The 14,961-nt window shown below is 42.8% G+C and overlaps 1 protein-coding gene across 1 annotated transcript in view; it reads right to left on the bottom strand.

Annotated features, from left to right (window-relative positions):
* SLC25A20 (solute carrier family 25 member 20) overlaps window positions 1-7,140 on the bottom strand; it is a 29,054-nt gene extending 21,914 nt beyond the window's left edge. The window contains exons 1-2 of the mRNA XM_058169810.1: window positions 6,914-7,140; window positions 1,691-1,783 (exon numbers count right to left, since the gene is read on the bottom strand). Coding sequence (XP_058025793.1) covers window positions 1,691-1,783; window positions 6,914-7,030 — 210 coding nt within the window. The 5' untranslated portion in view covers window positions 7,031-7,140. The remainder of the gene's footprint in view (window positions 1-1,690; window positions 1,784-6,913) is intronic.
* Between the last annotated feature and the right edge of the window lie 7,821 nt (window positions 7,141-14,961).

The following is a 14,961-nucleotide window of genomic DNA, read 5'->3' as shown; positions in this document are numbered from 1 at the left end:
GAGGAGGTGGGGGGTTATTATTTTATTATTTTTATTTCTTTGATACTGTGATTTTATGTCCTGTAGGTCTCTTTGAGTCGTCATGTGCGAGTAGGAGGCAATATACATTTTCTAAACAAAATAAAAATAAATAAAAATTGTTACTCTTCTCCCGTAATTAGAAGGACCAAGGTGAGAAGGAGACGCTTCTCTATCGCAGCCCACCAGACTCTGTAATTGCTGACTAGTGCAGCTCAGTCCAGTCCTTTCAGGATCTGGAGAAACAGAACTCTTCGGGAAGATTGTTTCAGCTAGTGAAGATTACAGGTTAGGAACGTTCCAATTGAAATACAGGTAGTCCTCGATTTACAACAGTTCATTTAGTGAGCATTCAAAGTTATAATGGCACTGAAAAAAGTGACTTATGTTTTTCACACTTACGATCATTGTAGCATTTCCATAGACATGTGATCTAAATTCAGATGCTTGACAACTGAGCCATATTTATGACTGTTACTGTGTCCTAAGGTCATCTGATCAAATTTTGTAACCTTCTGACAGGCAAGGTCAATGGGGAAACCAGGTTCACTTAACAACCGTGTTACTAACTTAACAACTGCAGCGATCCACTTATCAACGGTCGCAAGAAAAGTCATAAAATGGGGCAAAACTCACTTAAATGTTTCACTTAGCAACAGAAATTTTGGGGTCCATTAAGGTCGTAAGTCAAGGACTACCTGCCTTTAAAGTTTTACTACCATTTTTATTATTACTGTTTTATTATATGACAGATGTTTTTGTAAACCATTGACAGTCATGATTGTGGTGGTTTCAAAGATCAAGATGCATGAATCCAAGGCAAACTCTGGGCACCTCTTGGGCACCTACAGTGGTGAAATCCAATTTTTTTTACTACCAGTTCTGTGGGTGTGGCTTGGTGGGCGTGGCAGGAGAAGGATACTGCAAAATCTCCATTTCCACCCCACTCCAGGGGAAAGATACTGCAAAATCCCCATTCCTTCCCCACTCCTGGGGGAAGCATATTGCAAAAACTCCATTCCCACTCCACTCTGGGATCAGCCAGAGGTGATATTTGGCAGTTCTCCAAACTACTCAAAATTTCCACTACCAGTTCTTGGAACTGCCCAAAATTTCCACTACCGGTTCTCCAGAACCTGTCAGAACCTGCTGGATTTTACCCCTGGACACGTAAGAATAAATCATGATTGATTAATAACAAAGGGCCTCTGGTGGCTCAACAGACTAATGCAGTCTGTTATTAACAGCAGCTGCTTGCAATTACTGCAGGTTCAAGTCCCACCAGGCCCCAGGTTGACTCAGCCTTCCATCCTTTATAAGGTAGGTAAAATGAGGACCCAGATTGTTGGGGGCAATAAGTTGACTTTGCATATAATATACAAATGGATGAAGACTATTGCTTGACATAGTGTAAGCCGCCCTGAGTCTTCAGAGAAGGGCGGGATATAAATGCAAATTTAAAAAAAAAGAACTCTTACCTTTTCAAAACTGATGCCTAAAAACTGGACAGCTACCTTCCATCTCACCATTAGTTTTTCTCATTGAAAAAGAATCAAGCTCCTACTCCAAGAATCTACTAGTCTCAAGTATCATTCCCACACAAATTAATTTCAATAATATACATAAGAATATGACATCTTTGGCAGGCACTGCAAGTGAGCTGGCAAAATACCTCTTTCACAAGTGTCTTTCTGAAACAGTCGAAGGTCCCAGCATAAAGAAGAGCCTGTCCCGGCAAAGGCTTCGGCTGAGTTTGTAGTCTGACCTACAAAATATAAGGAACACGGAAGAAATACAAAAGATGTGCTTGCGTTACTTAGAATAGAATAGAATAGAATAGAATTTTTATTGGCCAAGTGTGATTGGACACACAAGGAATTTGTCTTGGTGCATATGCTCTCAGTGTACATAAAAGAAAAAATACGTTCATCAAGGTACAACATTTACAACACAATTGATGGTCAATATATCAATATAAATCATAAGGATTGCCAGCAACAAGTTATAGTCATACAGTCATAAATAGAAAGAGATTGGTGATGGGAACTATGAGAAGATTAATAGTAGTGCAGATTCAGTAAATAGTTTGACAGTGTTGATGGAATTATTTGTTTAGCAGAGTGATGGCCTTCGGGAAAAAACTGTTCTTGTGTCTAGTTGTTCTGGTGTGCAGTGCTCTATTGCGTCGTTTTGAGGGTAGGAGTTGAAACAGTTTATGTCCAGGATGCGAGGGGTCTGTAAATATTTTATTAAGTGAAAATATCTGATTTAGTCACCCATTCCCCTTCTTTTCCAAAGAACTCAGAAAACAATCTTATAATAAGACAAACCATTGGTCTGTCCATCTCAGCATATCCAACAATGATCAGCAGCAGCTTCAAAAAGTTTGGGTAAGTATGCTATGTGTTTTTTCCCATCCTGGCTGGAGATAGAGAGTTGAAACCAAGACCTTTGAAATATGCTCTACCATTGAAAGATTTCACCTTCCCAATTCCACTAGTTACTTTTTAATGAAAGGGGGATGAGAAGAGGAAGGAAGGAAGGCACAGTTGTTATCAGTAAGCATTCAGGGCAATCAGAAGATCTCCCGATCTAAGAAGTAAATAGCAATTTTTTTCTACTAGGATTAGTACAAAGTACAAGGCCTAAATACAGATAATCCTCAATTTACAACCATTCATTTAGTGACCATTCAAAATTACAACAGCTTTGAAAAAAAGTGACTTATAATGGTTTCTCACACTTATGGCCTTCGCAACATCCCCATGTTCACATGATCAAATTTCAGATGCTTGCCAACTGACTCATATTTATGACGGTTGCAATATCCCGGGTCATGTGATTACCTTTTGCGACCTTCCAACAAGCAAAGTCAATGGGGTAGCCAGATTCACTTAACAACCATATTAGTAATTTAACAACTGTGGCAAGAAAAGTCTAAAAATCGGGCAAAGCTCACTTAACAACAGAGATTTTGCTTATTTGTGGTTGTAAATCGAGGACTACCTGTATGGTATCTCCTGAATCTCAGAAGAAATAGAAAATATAGAATGCTAGTAGCTTTGCTTTTAGAGTCTAGACGAGGGGTGTCAAACTCAAGGCTCAGGGGCCAGATCTGGCCCGCGAGGGTGCCCTGGAAATAGCGAAGGACTGGCCTGCAGTGCCTCTGCCAGCAAAAATGGAGTTTGGAAGGGCCACAGGTGGCCCTCTTGAGCTCCGTTTTTGCTGGCAGAGGGTTGCGAGGCCATTGCAGCCGAAAACAGAGCTCGGGAACCCGTTTTCGCTGGCAGGGGGCTCGGGCCACCACTGGCACCCCCAACATGTGTGATGTTGAGCTCACCCTGGCCACATTCACCCCCCCACCCCAAAGATCAAACACAACCATGATGCAGCCCTCAATGAAATCAAGTTTGACACTCCTGGTCTAGACAAAGAGGCATGAACAATTATGAGCTTGGCATTCCAGCCTTGGGCTTGAGCACTTGGGGGCCCTGTTCGATTTTTTGGGAGGGGCTACATGTGTTCTTATCTGGACACACTGTAAGTTCTTGTTTTCTTTTATAATTTAATTATATTTTCTTTTTGGTTTGGTTTTATACACTCCACCTAGAGTCAGATTAGAGTTGAGCAGTGCCTAGGTTGAATAAATTGAATTAAATGAACAAAACTCCCACCCTTACCATAACAACTTCCCGACCTCCGAACCTTCCGCCGTGAGCTTAAGACACATCTATTTATTTGCGCAGGGCGAGCCTAGGGTCTTTAGTTTTAAATTTAGTTTTAATGGGGTTTTATACTATTTTAGTGATATTTTAATTTTCGGCCTAATTAATAAGTTTTTTAATTGTTGTTTTTACTTGTGTTATTCTTATGTTTTTATTTGGCTGTACACCGCCCTGAGTCCTTCGGGAGATAGGGCGGTATAAAAATTTGAATAAATAAATAAATAAATAAATAACATTATCTAAATTCTCACCTCCATCAACCCTAGTTTTTGTTGTTGTTGCTGTTGTTTTGGTGCGTTCAAGTCAGTCTTGATTTCTGATCAATAAATCAACAAGTACCTGAATTTTTCTTAGCAACATATTCAGAAGTGCTGCTTGATACCAAAGGTATCCACAAGCTCATACCTATCCCCCAGCAAAATTGCAATTTCCAGCTATAAATCTTTGCCTTGGTATTTACAGATTATATTGTCAAGTATCCTTTATCACCCATTTTAAGTATATCTTGAAGATTCCTGGAGACTGACAAATAAATCTTTGCAAAGATGCATGTGAAAACTTCAGTTGTCAGAGTATGCTTATCTCCTGACTTTTATTGTTTTAAATTTGACACACAAATGAAACTGTTTATTGTATAGTTATATCATTTTAGAATCCTATCTTTTCATATCTTTATTAAAGAGGCTTTGAATGATAAATAGATTTGTTAGTTAGTAGTTCCTAACAGGCAACGGTCCAGTACAGGGTTTGGGACTGTGACTTACATATGGAAAAGAATCAGTTGATCTGTGTTAATTTGGAATAGCAGAGCATTTAAGATTTCTCTTTTATTTCTGCTTTTTTAAAAAACAAAGTCACTGTTCACCTTTTTATTTAGTTTATGCCTCACTTTTCTATCCTGGCAAACACTCAAGGATTACTTTTCCCCCTTGTGTTTAATCCTGTCTGATTCTCAGAGCCTGCCTCGACATGCCTCTGCAGTTTTCTTGGCAAGGTTTTAAGAAGTTGTTTGCCACTGCCTGCTTCCTAGGGCTGAGAGAAAGTGAGTGGCCCAAGGCTCACAACTCACAAGTCTCCTGGTTTCTAGTTGATGCTTTAAACCAGTACACCAAACTGGCTCTCTCAAGGAGAATTACAACATAAAAAAATTAATAATCAACAGAAGACAATCTCTTACATGCCAGAAGGCAAAAAGGCGTCTCCTGGAGATCTTATCAGCTAAGCAAGCCTCTAAGGACAAAGGTGGTCCCTTAGATAGCAGGACCCACAGCTGTCTGAGACTTTAAAAGTCAACTGCAACATCTCCAATTATGCCCTATAAACCATTATACCCAGCAATTGTTTCTGACCTAGAACAGGGGTGTCAAACTCGTGGCGTCACATTGTCATCACGTGACGTATCACAACTTTTCCCCCCTTTGCTAAACGGGGGGGAGGGGGGGCTGACGCAGCCAGCCTGTGAGTTTGATACCCCTAACCTAGAGACTCTGTTGTGTGCATTATGCCAGCAAATGAATGGGCATACCCATCATGAGCCTAAAATAGCTACTCTGTAGCTCAATGTGTTTGTGATCACAGCCAGAGTCATTTGGCTCTGATTCATCGTATTGGTCCAATCCAACCAATCATGTTCGTTCAACAAAATATAGTTCACTGTACCATGAGTTAATTTGTTGCATGTAGAATAGAATAGAATAGAATAGAATAGAATAGAATAGAATAGAATAGAATAGAATAGAATAGAATAGAATAGAATAGAATTTTTTATTGGCCAAGTGTGATTGGACAAACAAAGAATTTGTCTTGGTCATAGGTTCTCAGTGTATATAAAAGAAAAGTTCATCAAGAATTCTAAGGTACAGACTATACACAAGAAAAATATATTTTAGAATGGAAAATGTGGATTGATTATATTCAAAATAAGTATCAGATAAAAAAATATCGAATAGCATATGAGTAAATTTAGGAAATATTTTGTATTAGATATATTTCTGAAGGAGAGGGGAATTGAGAGTGTGATTAAGTGTGGAGAGACTAGAGATTATAATTTAGGAATTATTTTAGATTATGATTGTTAGTTTTGATACCCTGCATTTTGTTCTGGGAAGTCGGGGGTAAGGGGAGGGAATTGGGGGTTGAGGCTAGAGATGGAGTGATGGTTAATGTACAGGGATTATTGAAGATGTATAAATATAATTAATGTAGGGTCGGGTCTGCCCAGTTACCATTTTAGAACGGTGGGGAGGGAGAAAAGAGAGAGTAGGAGGTAGGAAAGAGGAGAAGAGGAAGGAAGAGGGGTAGAAGAGGGAGAAGGAAGGTGTAGGGTGGAGGGAGGAGAGGATGTAGATAAGAGAAGGAGAGGAAGGTCTGGAAAGTAAAAGAAGGTAGAAGAGGGAAGAGTGTTAAAAAGGGGGGTGGTGACTGGGCAGGCCCGACTAAATGTATATAACTGTATATTGAATGAGTTGTTTGACATGATTGTAAAAATAAAACTTTTTTACTAAAAAAAAAAAGAATTCTAAGGTACAACTCTTAATGATAGTCATAGGGTACAAATAAGCAATCAGGAAATGATCAAGATCAATATACACAGGATTACAAAGAAGAGTAATGATCCAAGAGTCCAAAGCCAGTGTGCTAAATAAAGTTGAAACTTAGATTGGATAAAATATTCTCCAACCACACAAGTTGTTGCTTTAGGAAAAAAAATTGGAGAACGAAATACCACTGTATACATATATCTTGAAATCTTGTAAGAAAGATGGATTATAAATTTGACATGTAAATAAACACTTTTTGAAAAACAAAAGCACCCTGCTCTTTCACACGTTTAAAGCGGTGTCAAATCTCTCCCTGCACAGGAAGCGAGTGCGAATTCTTTTTTTCCATGAGAAAAATAATTCTGAGGCTCCTTCGGCAAAGTGCATCCTGGGAATGGTAGTTCGTTGACCCTAGTTTTAAAGCTGGGGTCTCCAACCTTGGTCCCTTTAAGACTTGTGGACTTCAACTCCCAGAGTCCCTCAGCCTGCAAAGCTGGCTGAGGAACTCTGGGAGTTGAAGTCCACGAGTCTTAAAGGGACCAAGGTTGGAGACCCCTGTTTCAAAGTATTGCCCTCCCTACTCGTGCAGTGTCTCTCGGGGGTTGTAGTCCTTCCTCCCCCTCCCCTCACCTTGATAGTATCCAGCGGGTGTCCCACGAAGACCAAGCAGACGCCTCCGAAGCCACCCGCGAAGAAGTTTTTTACGGGGCTGATAGGTGCCTGAGGGGATTTAGGTTGTTCCGCCATGGCTGCTTCGGAAGCGAGATCGCTCAATGCAAACTCTCTCAGCTTTTGGCTTCGCCGCCTGTCGAAGCAACCTTTACCCTGCTTTTCCTTCCCCAACCAGGAGGGGAAAAAAGGAGGACCTCCGAGATGCCTAGAGAGGCTGCTATTGTTCCTGCTTCCGCCACCCGCGATCTAGAGAGAGTTATTGTGTTAGGAAGTTACTCCATAGGAAGCTGCTGGTGCTTTTGCAGTTTCTATTCTTCCCTGTTAAATATATATGTATCTTTTTCAGAAGTTAGTGCCAAATCTTTGCCTCAGCCTTACTCCCTTTGCATACAAAAATCACACAATGGGATAGGGGCTTGTAAACAGCTGATAAGCGGCTTATTGGTTTCATTCAAAATACGGTTTAAAGTTGAAATAAAACATTCAGTAAGTATATTCATGCACCCCTTCGGGTTTAAGCCATTAGTGTGCCAATTAAACATGGTGTTTTATCCTTGCCATTATTGATCCTTAGAAACCATTGCAGATAAATATGTGGATCTGTGCCCTGCCCACCACCATATTGTGGCCACTTTGGCCGGAATGTTAGAGGAGTTATCTCCTCCTCTGCATGAAGGTTTTCTCTAAATGTTGTTTTTGTTTTCTTCATTAAAATTTGTTGGTGCTGTCAATAAATAATGGGAGAAAGAACAGAATAACTGAGTTGGAAGGGACCTTGGAGGTCTTCAAGTCCAACCCCCTGTTTAGGCAGGAAACTCTATACCATTTCAGACAAATGGTTGTCCACTCTCTTCTTAAAAACTTCCCGTGTTAGAGCATTCAGCTCTGCATATGTGATTTTTTTAATGAAAAACAAATAGCTTTAGCTCATGGATGCCTGTCTTCACATATGTATCTGAATTCTTAATAACACTAAACTTTTAAATAATTACCAGAATATTTAATAATTACCTATTTATTTCATATGGCTGGACTGGCCTGATTCTTAAATTTTTAAATTTTAATTGTGGGTTTTAAATTGTAATTTGTATGGGGTGTAATGTTATTTTAAATTTCTGGCATATTTGAATCAGTTTTTTAAGGGTTGTTTTAATTATGATGTATATTTCTGTTTTGTATTTTACTTGCCTGTTCACCGCCCTGAGTCCTTCGGGAGAAGGGCGGTATACAAATTAAAACATCATTATTATTATTATTATTATTATTATTATTATTATTATTATTATTATTATTATTATTATTATTATTATTATTATTATTATATATGTTTCCACATTACATAGTTACCCTTTTTTGTACCAACAGAACAGTCTTTGGAAAGCTACACATTTGATTCATACTTTTAATGCAAAATGTCCAATTTTTAATCCCGAATAGTTTTCTCTAGACTTGGGAAGGTTCTCCATTAGAAAGGCTGGAGGGACACTGCCATTCAGTTTAAGACAACTGCAGCGCCCATGAGAAGATTCAAAGACAAGATATTGGCTGCAACTACATAAGTGAAGCTCTGCCTCTTTTTGATCTGTACCATTCATGCAACACATTCAAAGAAAGCCCAGACTTTTGATCTTTGATCACCCAGTTACAGTTACCATCTTGATTTTTTGGAATTTCCCTGCCCCCTTGCAGAGCTTTGCCAATTCTGGATCAGTTGGTTTATACTTTCCAGAATCCTGAAGCAGGATTTTTTTCCTGGAGGTTGACACTAACTGCCCCAATCAGCAAAAGAAGAGCAAATAATTCTGAACTAAATAACTGAATTATTGTAGGTTAACATCCTTAAATTGGTCAGCTCCTTAATTCTATTAGCAATTTGAAAGTAAACCAGTCTTCTGCTCCTTTAACAGTTTCCTTACTTAGAAGGAACAAAAAATGGGTAGTAAGAACAACAACAATAAATGTTGTTGACAAGAGGCAAGAGAAGTAGAGTATTCTTCCTCAGGGGCTCAAATGCCTCATTTAGCACATTGTAAACATGGGAAAGTATGCTTTTTTTCCTTCTTCCAAGATTCTCTAGTTTCTTCCCCACCATAGCTGGCTGCATAAATTCTCTTCTCCAGGGAGGTTTTTGCTTTCTCATTTCTGTGACAGGGAAGCCAGCTGTGCTTGTATTGCAGAATATTACAATTACAATTTATTTATTAAACAGATTTATATGATTACCCAACTCACACATATGGTGGCTCAGCTAGCTTACAAAATTAAACATTCACATTACAATAACCCATGTACTCCACCTCCTGTGGGAACAACAAACACAATCACACAAATCACTTCATCATTATGATGAAGTTATTATTTTTATAATAATAACTATAGATACGATGGCATATACAAACAGCACTCATTCCTCCTATTTTCCTCACAACAACCACCCTGTGATGTGAATTTAACTGAGAGAGAGTTAGTGGCCCAAGAGCACCCAGCCAACTTTCATGCCTAAAATGGGACTAGAACGCACAATCTCCTGGTTTCTAGCCTGGTGCCTTAACTACAGATAGTCCTTGAGTTACAGCAGCTTATTTAATGACCATTCAAGTTACAATGGTACTGAAAAAATGTGATTTATCATTTATGACCATTTTTCCCACTTACAACCGTTGTAGCATCCCCGAGGTCATATGATCAAAATTTGTCTGCTTGGCAACTGGTTCATGTTTATGACGGTTGCTGGGTCCAGGGGTCATATGCTCACCTTTAGCAACCTTCTGACAAGCAAAGTCAATGGGGAAGCCATATTCACTTAACTATCATGCTACTAACTTAACAACTGCAATGATTCACTTAACAACGGTGACCAGAAAGGTTGTAAAATGGGGCAAAATTCACTTAACAAATGTCTCACTCAGCAACAGCAATTTAGGGCTCAATTGTGGTCGTAACTCAAGGAGTACCTCTACTACCTCAAACTGGCTCTCCTTGTCTTCTCCTATACCTTGTCTTCTTGCTCTGTTGGACTGGGTAGATATAACAGGATAGTTAGTCCTTCAAATAACCGTAATCCCACACACACAAACTTAGACCTCTGCAAAACTATGCAGGCTCCTACATTTTGAATCAACTGAAGATTCTGGAAATACTTCAAGAGCAATCCCTTGCAACTGCAATATAACTGTACAAACAGGAAGCAACATTGTCACTCCATGCATTGCAGGAATGTCGGAAAAGCTCGGGAGGATCTTCAGCCAACAAAACATACATGCACATTTCAAACCCAAGAATACAATAAGGCAGAAGCTTGTCCACCGCTAGATAAAACACCCAGACATAAACTGAGCAACATGCTATATGCAGGACAATGCAGTGAGCCGTGTGCAGATCTGTATATTGGGGAAACAAAACAACAACTTCATAAACACATGGCGCAACATAGGAGAACAAACACATCGGGACCAGATTCAGCAGTCCATCTGCATTTAAAAGACAAAGGCCACTCTTTTGAAGATAGCAACGTTCACATTTTGGACAGAGAGGACCGCTGAGGAGGGATACAACACCATTTATTTCCAGTCTACAACACAGTTCTTTCAACAGCTCCAAGAAGGCTCCATACCCCTTTGCACTACTCAAGTGACCCTGACAACACAGATTAACCTCCAGGTGGCCTGAAGGACTCTCTAAAAGAATGCAAATGACCAGCTGTCTGCAAGGAGTATAAATCCTTCCATTCTCCACCATCCAGCCAGAGCTGAAGAAGCTTCTTGGCTGAGAAGTGAAACGTCTTCAAAGAAAAAACCAGAAAGTCCAGTTGCCTCTTTGAAAAGCACCTTTGGGATTGCCAGGATTTAGTTTCAGTCTGTTGCTCCCTATCCAGACTTTAACAGCCTCCAGGCATCAAGAGAGGCTGGTTGCAGCACCACTTAACTTCCCACAGGCAGAAATGTGCCACTGAATATCATCCGCATACTAATGATAACACATCTCATGATGCTGGATGAGATCATCCATCAATTTTATGTGGATGTTAAATAGGAGTGGAGAAAGCACCAGCCCCTGTAGACAGCACAAAGCATGGGCTACAGATCAGATCTCTTATTCTTGATCAACACCGACTGGAAACAGCTTCAAAGGAAGTAAACCAGGAGAGCACAGTGCCCCCCCCCCGGCAACCCCAGAGCCATTCTGGAACAGGGGTCAGCAACTTTAGACACTCAAAGAGCCACAAAGGTCCTAACCGGAAGCCCCCCATTCAATTCTGGAGCCAACCAGAAGTCCAGTTCCCCCACCATAGAGTCTCCTCCTAGTGTGGCATCCTTTCTGTTAAGTTTGGGTATTGACGAGGCAGGAGACCAGGTTAGTGACAACAGCTCTTTAATATAGTGTGACCCAGCAAAACTCTGGAGAAAAACCTCTCCTTATATACACTTCAGCCAGAGGCTGCATCCAATCAGAAGCGAGATACTTCCCGCCTAAAACTCCCGCCAAAACTTACAGTAATACATTACACTCCTTCCCTCCCAGAAGGCACTTTGCCAATATTTGCATATTACTTCTCGTAGTCCTGCAGGTCGTGGGCGTCTCCTGACTCTCCCGGACCTGCGCAGTTCACTTTCTGGAGTTGAGTCGAGCTTGCCGGAGGGGCTTTTCGTTCCTCTGAGCTCCTCCTCCCGGCCATCCGGCCCTGGATTATTCGCCGGCTCGGACCTGCTGTCCTCTAGAGGGACCTGAGGGTGTCGCTGGACCTCGCCTGACTCAGATAAGTCTCTGTTTGGTTCTACGCTTTCTGTTTGTTCTCGGCTCCAGTCAGCTGTGGGGTTAATTAAATCATAGTCAGGGCTGGTCTCGCCTAATTCTGCCTTATCGCTCAATCTGTTTCTTAATTGATCTATGTGGCGCCCAAACTGTGCCATCGTCTATTTCCACTAGATAAGATTTGGGGCCCGTTTTGTCTATGACTATCCCCCTCTTCCAGCTTGGGCCGTCGCTGTAATTATGTGCCCACACTGAGTCTCCTATGTTTAATTCCCGGATTCTATCTGGTTTTGTTTTGAACCCGTCCTGCACGTAGTTGGTGTAGCCGGTCTAGCGGGCACCGTAGCTTCCGCCCATTAATAGCTCGGCTGGGCTGCGGCGGTGGCCACACAGGGGTCCTGTGTTGGACGGTTAGGAATCGTCGATTTGTGCCTGCCAATCGCCGGGGCCGCCGTGATAGCGCTTCTTTCGCACTCGAACAAAGCGTTCAGCAAGGCCGTTCGACGCAGGGTGGAACGGCGCTGAGAGGGCATGTCGGATGCCCTCTTCAGCCAGGTACCCTTCAAATAATGCTGCGGTGAACTGTGGGCGTTATCGGACACGAGGGTGTCCGGTAGCCCGTGCGTGGCGAAAAGGTGTTTTAGTGCTGCAATGACAGCTCCAGCGGTTGTGGATTTCATTAAGATGATCTCCAGCCATTTGGAGAATGCATCCACCACAATTAGAAATGTTTGGCCGTGGAAGGGCCGGCAAAATCAATGTGTATGCGGGACCAAGGGCCTTGGGGTTTCTCCCACTCCAACACTGGGGCCGTGGTGGTAGTGGTCTGGATTCCTGACATACCTGGCATCGGCCAACCCTGTCACCGATTTCCCTGTCCATTAGGGGCCACCAGACATAGCTCCTGGCTAGCCCTTCATCCTTACAATTCCTGGGTGACCCTCATGCAGTAGTTCCAGGACTTTTTCTCAGCTTCTCTGGAACTACCACCCTATCCCCCAGAGCAGGCACCCCTTGCACAGACAATTCCCTCTTTTCTTTACAAACTTCTAAAACGCGCCCGGCAGCGGCCATCCCTTTGAACCCAACCGATTACAGTTCTTAAAACAATGTCCCGGTAGGAGGCCCGAGCCACTTCCTGCGATGTGACTGGGCCAGAGTCCCAAGAGTCAATTAGTAGAACGGGGGTGCCCGGAGTAGGGTCCTCGATTTCCCGGCAATGGGCATCTGCTCAATGCGTCCGCATGCCCCAGCTCTTTCCAGGTCGATGCTGCAGTTTGTAAGAGTAGGCGGCCAGAAAAATAGTCCATCTGGTCAGTCTAGGTGATAGTGCCACTGGCGTTGGGCGGTCGCCAGCCAGTAATCCCAATAGCGGTCTGTGGTCAGTGATAATTTCAAAGTCTCTCCCAAAACGTATTCGTGAAATTTTTCACCCCTGACACTATTGCGAGCCTCCCTATCTAGCTGGCTGTAATTCCTCTCAGCCGGGACATCGCTCGTGAATAGAACGCTATAGGGGCTTCAGTGCCGTTTGGGAGTCTGTGGCTAAGTACAGCTCCTACTCCATAGGGGACGATCACAAACCAATACTAACGGCAGTCTGTTGTTGTATTGTATTAACAGGCTATCGCTTGATAGCAAACTTTTACTGCCTCAAATGCCCTATTCTCTGACTTCCCACGACCAAACAGTGTTTTCCAAGCAATTTATGCAGCGGTTCAGCAACGGTTGCCTTGTCTTTTAAAAACAGCGTAAAGTTTACCAGACCCAGGAAAGCCTGGAGTTCTGTCTTGTTTTTGGGTGCTGGGGCTCTCTTTATCGCCTTGACTTTGCTCTCAGTGGGGTGAATCCCTTTTTTGTCTATTCTATAGCCCAAAATTCAACAGATTCGACCCCTATCTGACACTTGCTTGCTTTGACTTTTAATCCTGCCGCCCTAAAAATTGCCAAAACTTTCCTTAACCGCTTCCCAGTTCTCTTAAATCTTCCCTGATACCAACACATCATCGAAATAGGGTACGACTCCGGTAACCCTTGTAGGAGCCGCTCCATCAAATTTTGGAATAGCCCAGGGCCACACTCACCCGAACTGTAACCGGGTGCACTTAAAGGCACCCGGTGCGTTACAATGGTCTGGGCTTCAGCTGTGCTAGCATCTACGGGTAGCTGTTGGTACGCTTGTGCCAAGTCTAATTTGGCGAAAACTTGTCCGTGCCTAGTGAGTGCAATAAGTGTTGCACTACTGGAACTGGGTAGGCGCTCTTTTGCAATGCTTTGTTCAAGGTAGCCTTGTAATCAGCGCAAATTCTTATGGACCCGTCTGGTTTTATAGGGGTGACGATTGGCGTCTCCCATTTGGCATGGTCAACTGGCACTAGTATCCCTGGCTGACTAATTTATCTAACTCTTTGTCGATTTTAGGTTTGAGTGCAAAGGAACCCTCCTTGCCTTTAACCTAATGGGAGCTATTTGGGGTCTAAATTGAAGGAGATAGGGGTCCCTTGTACTTGCCTAAACGGTCCTCGAATCGTCTGAATTCCTCCATTAGGCGTTTTGCAGGTTGCATCCGCCCGTGGACGCCAGTCACCCCATTCCCAACGCCGGAACCAGTCTAGCCCCAGCAAGCTTGGCAAGGTTCCCTCGACTAACGTGATGGGCAGGGTCTTTTCGTATGTCCCGTACTTGACCTCGACGGTCGTTGTCCTCGAACAGGGATGCGGTTGCCCTGGTAATCCTGCACCCGGAGCCGTTGTTTCTGTAGCTTGCGCTTTGCGATGTCGGCAAGGCTTTCACAAAAGTGTCCCAGGACATGATTGTGATAGCTGATCCTGTGTCTACTTCCAGTCGGCACGGTACGCCTTCAATTGTCGGGTTTGTGAAGATCTTTTCTTGATGCGGGTAGCTGCGTGGTCTATGGTAACAGTCATTCGGTTTGACTTCGCTCTTTCTTTCCTGGCCAATCGCGGTCGCCTCGCCGATCTCGCGCTCTGATTGGCTGGTTTGAAATTTCGGCGGAATGTGGGGTTTGCATCTCTGACTCAGAGCCGCTCTGATTGGCCGATTTGAATTTTCGGCGGAAGGTTGGGGTGCTCGCAGACTTGAGCCAGGTGCCCTTCCTTTCACACCGCCGCAAATGGCGCCCTGAACTTACATCTTTGGCGCTGATGTCGCCCGCAACTTCCGCATTCCTCCGGGTCTTCCTTGTCGATTTTCCGGTGTAGTGGACTTCTTCCTCCTCTTCGCTGGTTGACTCA

This window comes from Ahaetulla prasina, chromosome 2 (genome assembly GCF_028640845.1).
Source record: "Ahaetulla prasina isolate Xishuangbanna chromosome 2, ASM2864084v1, whole genome shotgun sequence".
Classification (NCBI taxonomy): domain Eukaryota; kingdom Metazoa; phylum Chordata; class Lepidosauria; order Squamata; family Colubridae; genus Ahaetulla; species Ahaetulla prasina.
The sequence above is the reverse complement of the archived record's forward strand: the minus strand, read 5'-3'. Positions and strand labels throughout refer to the sequence as shown.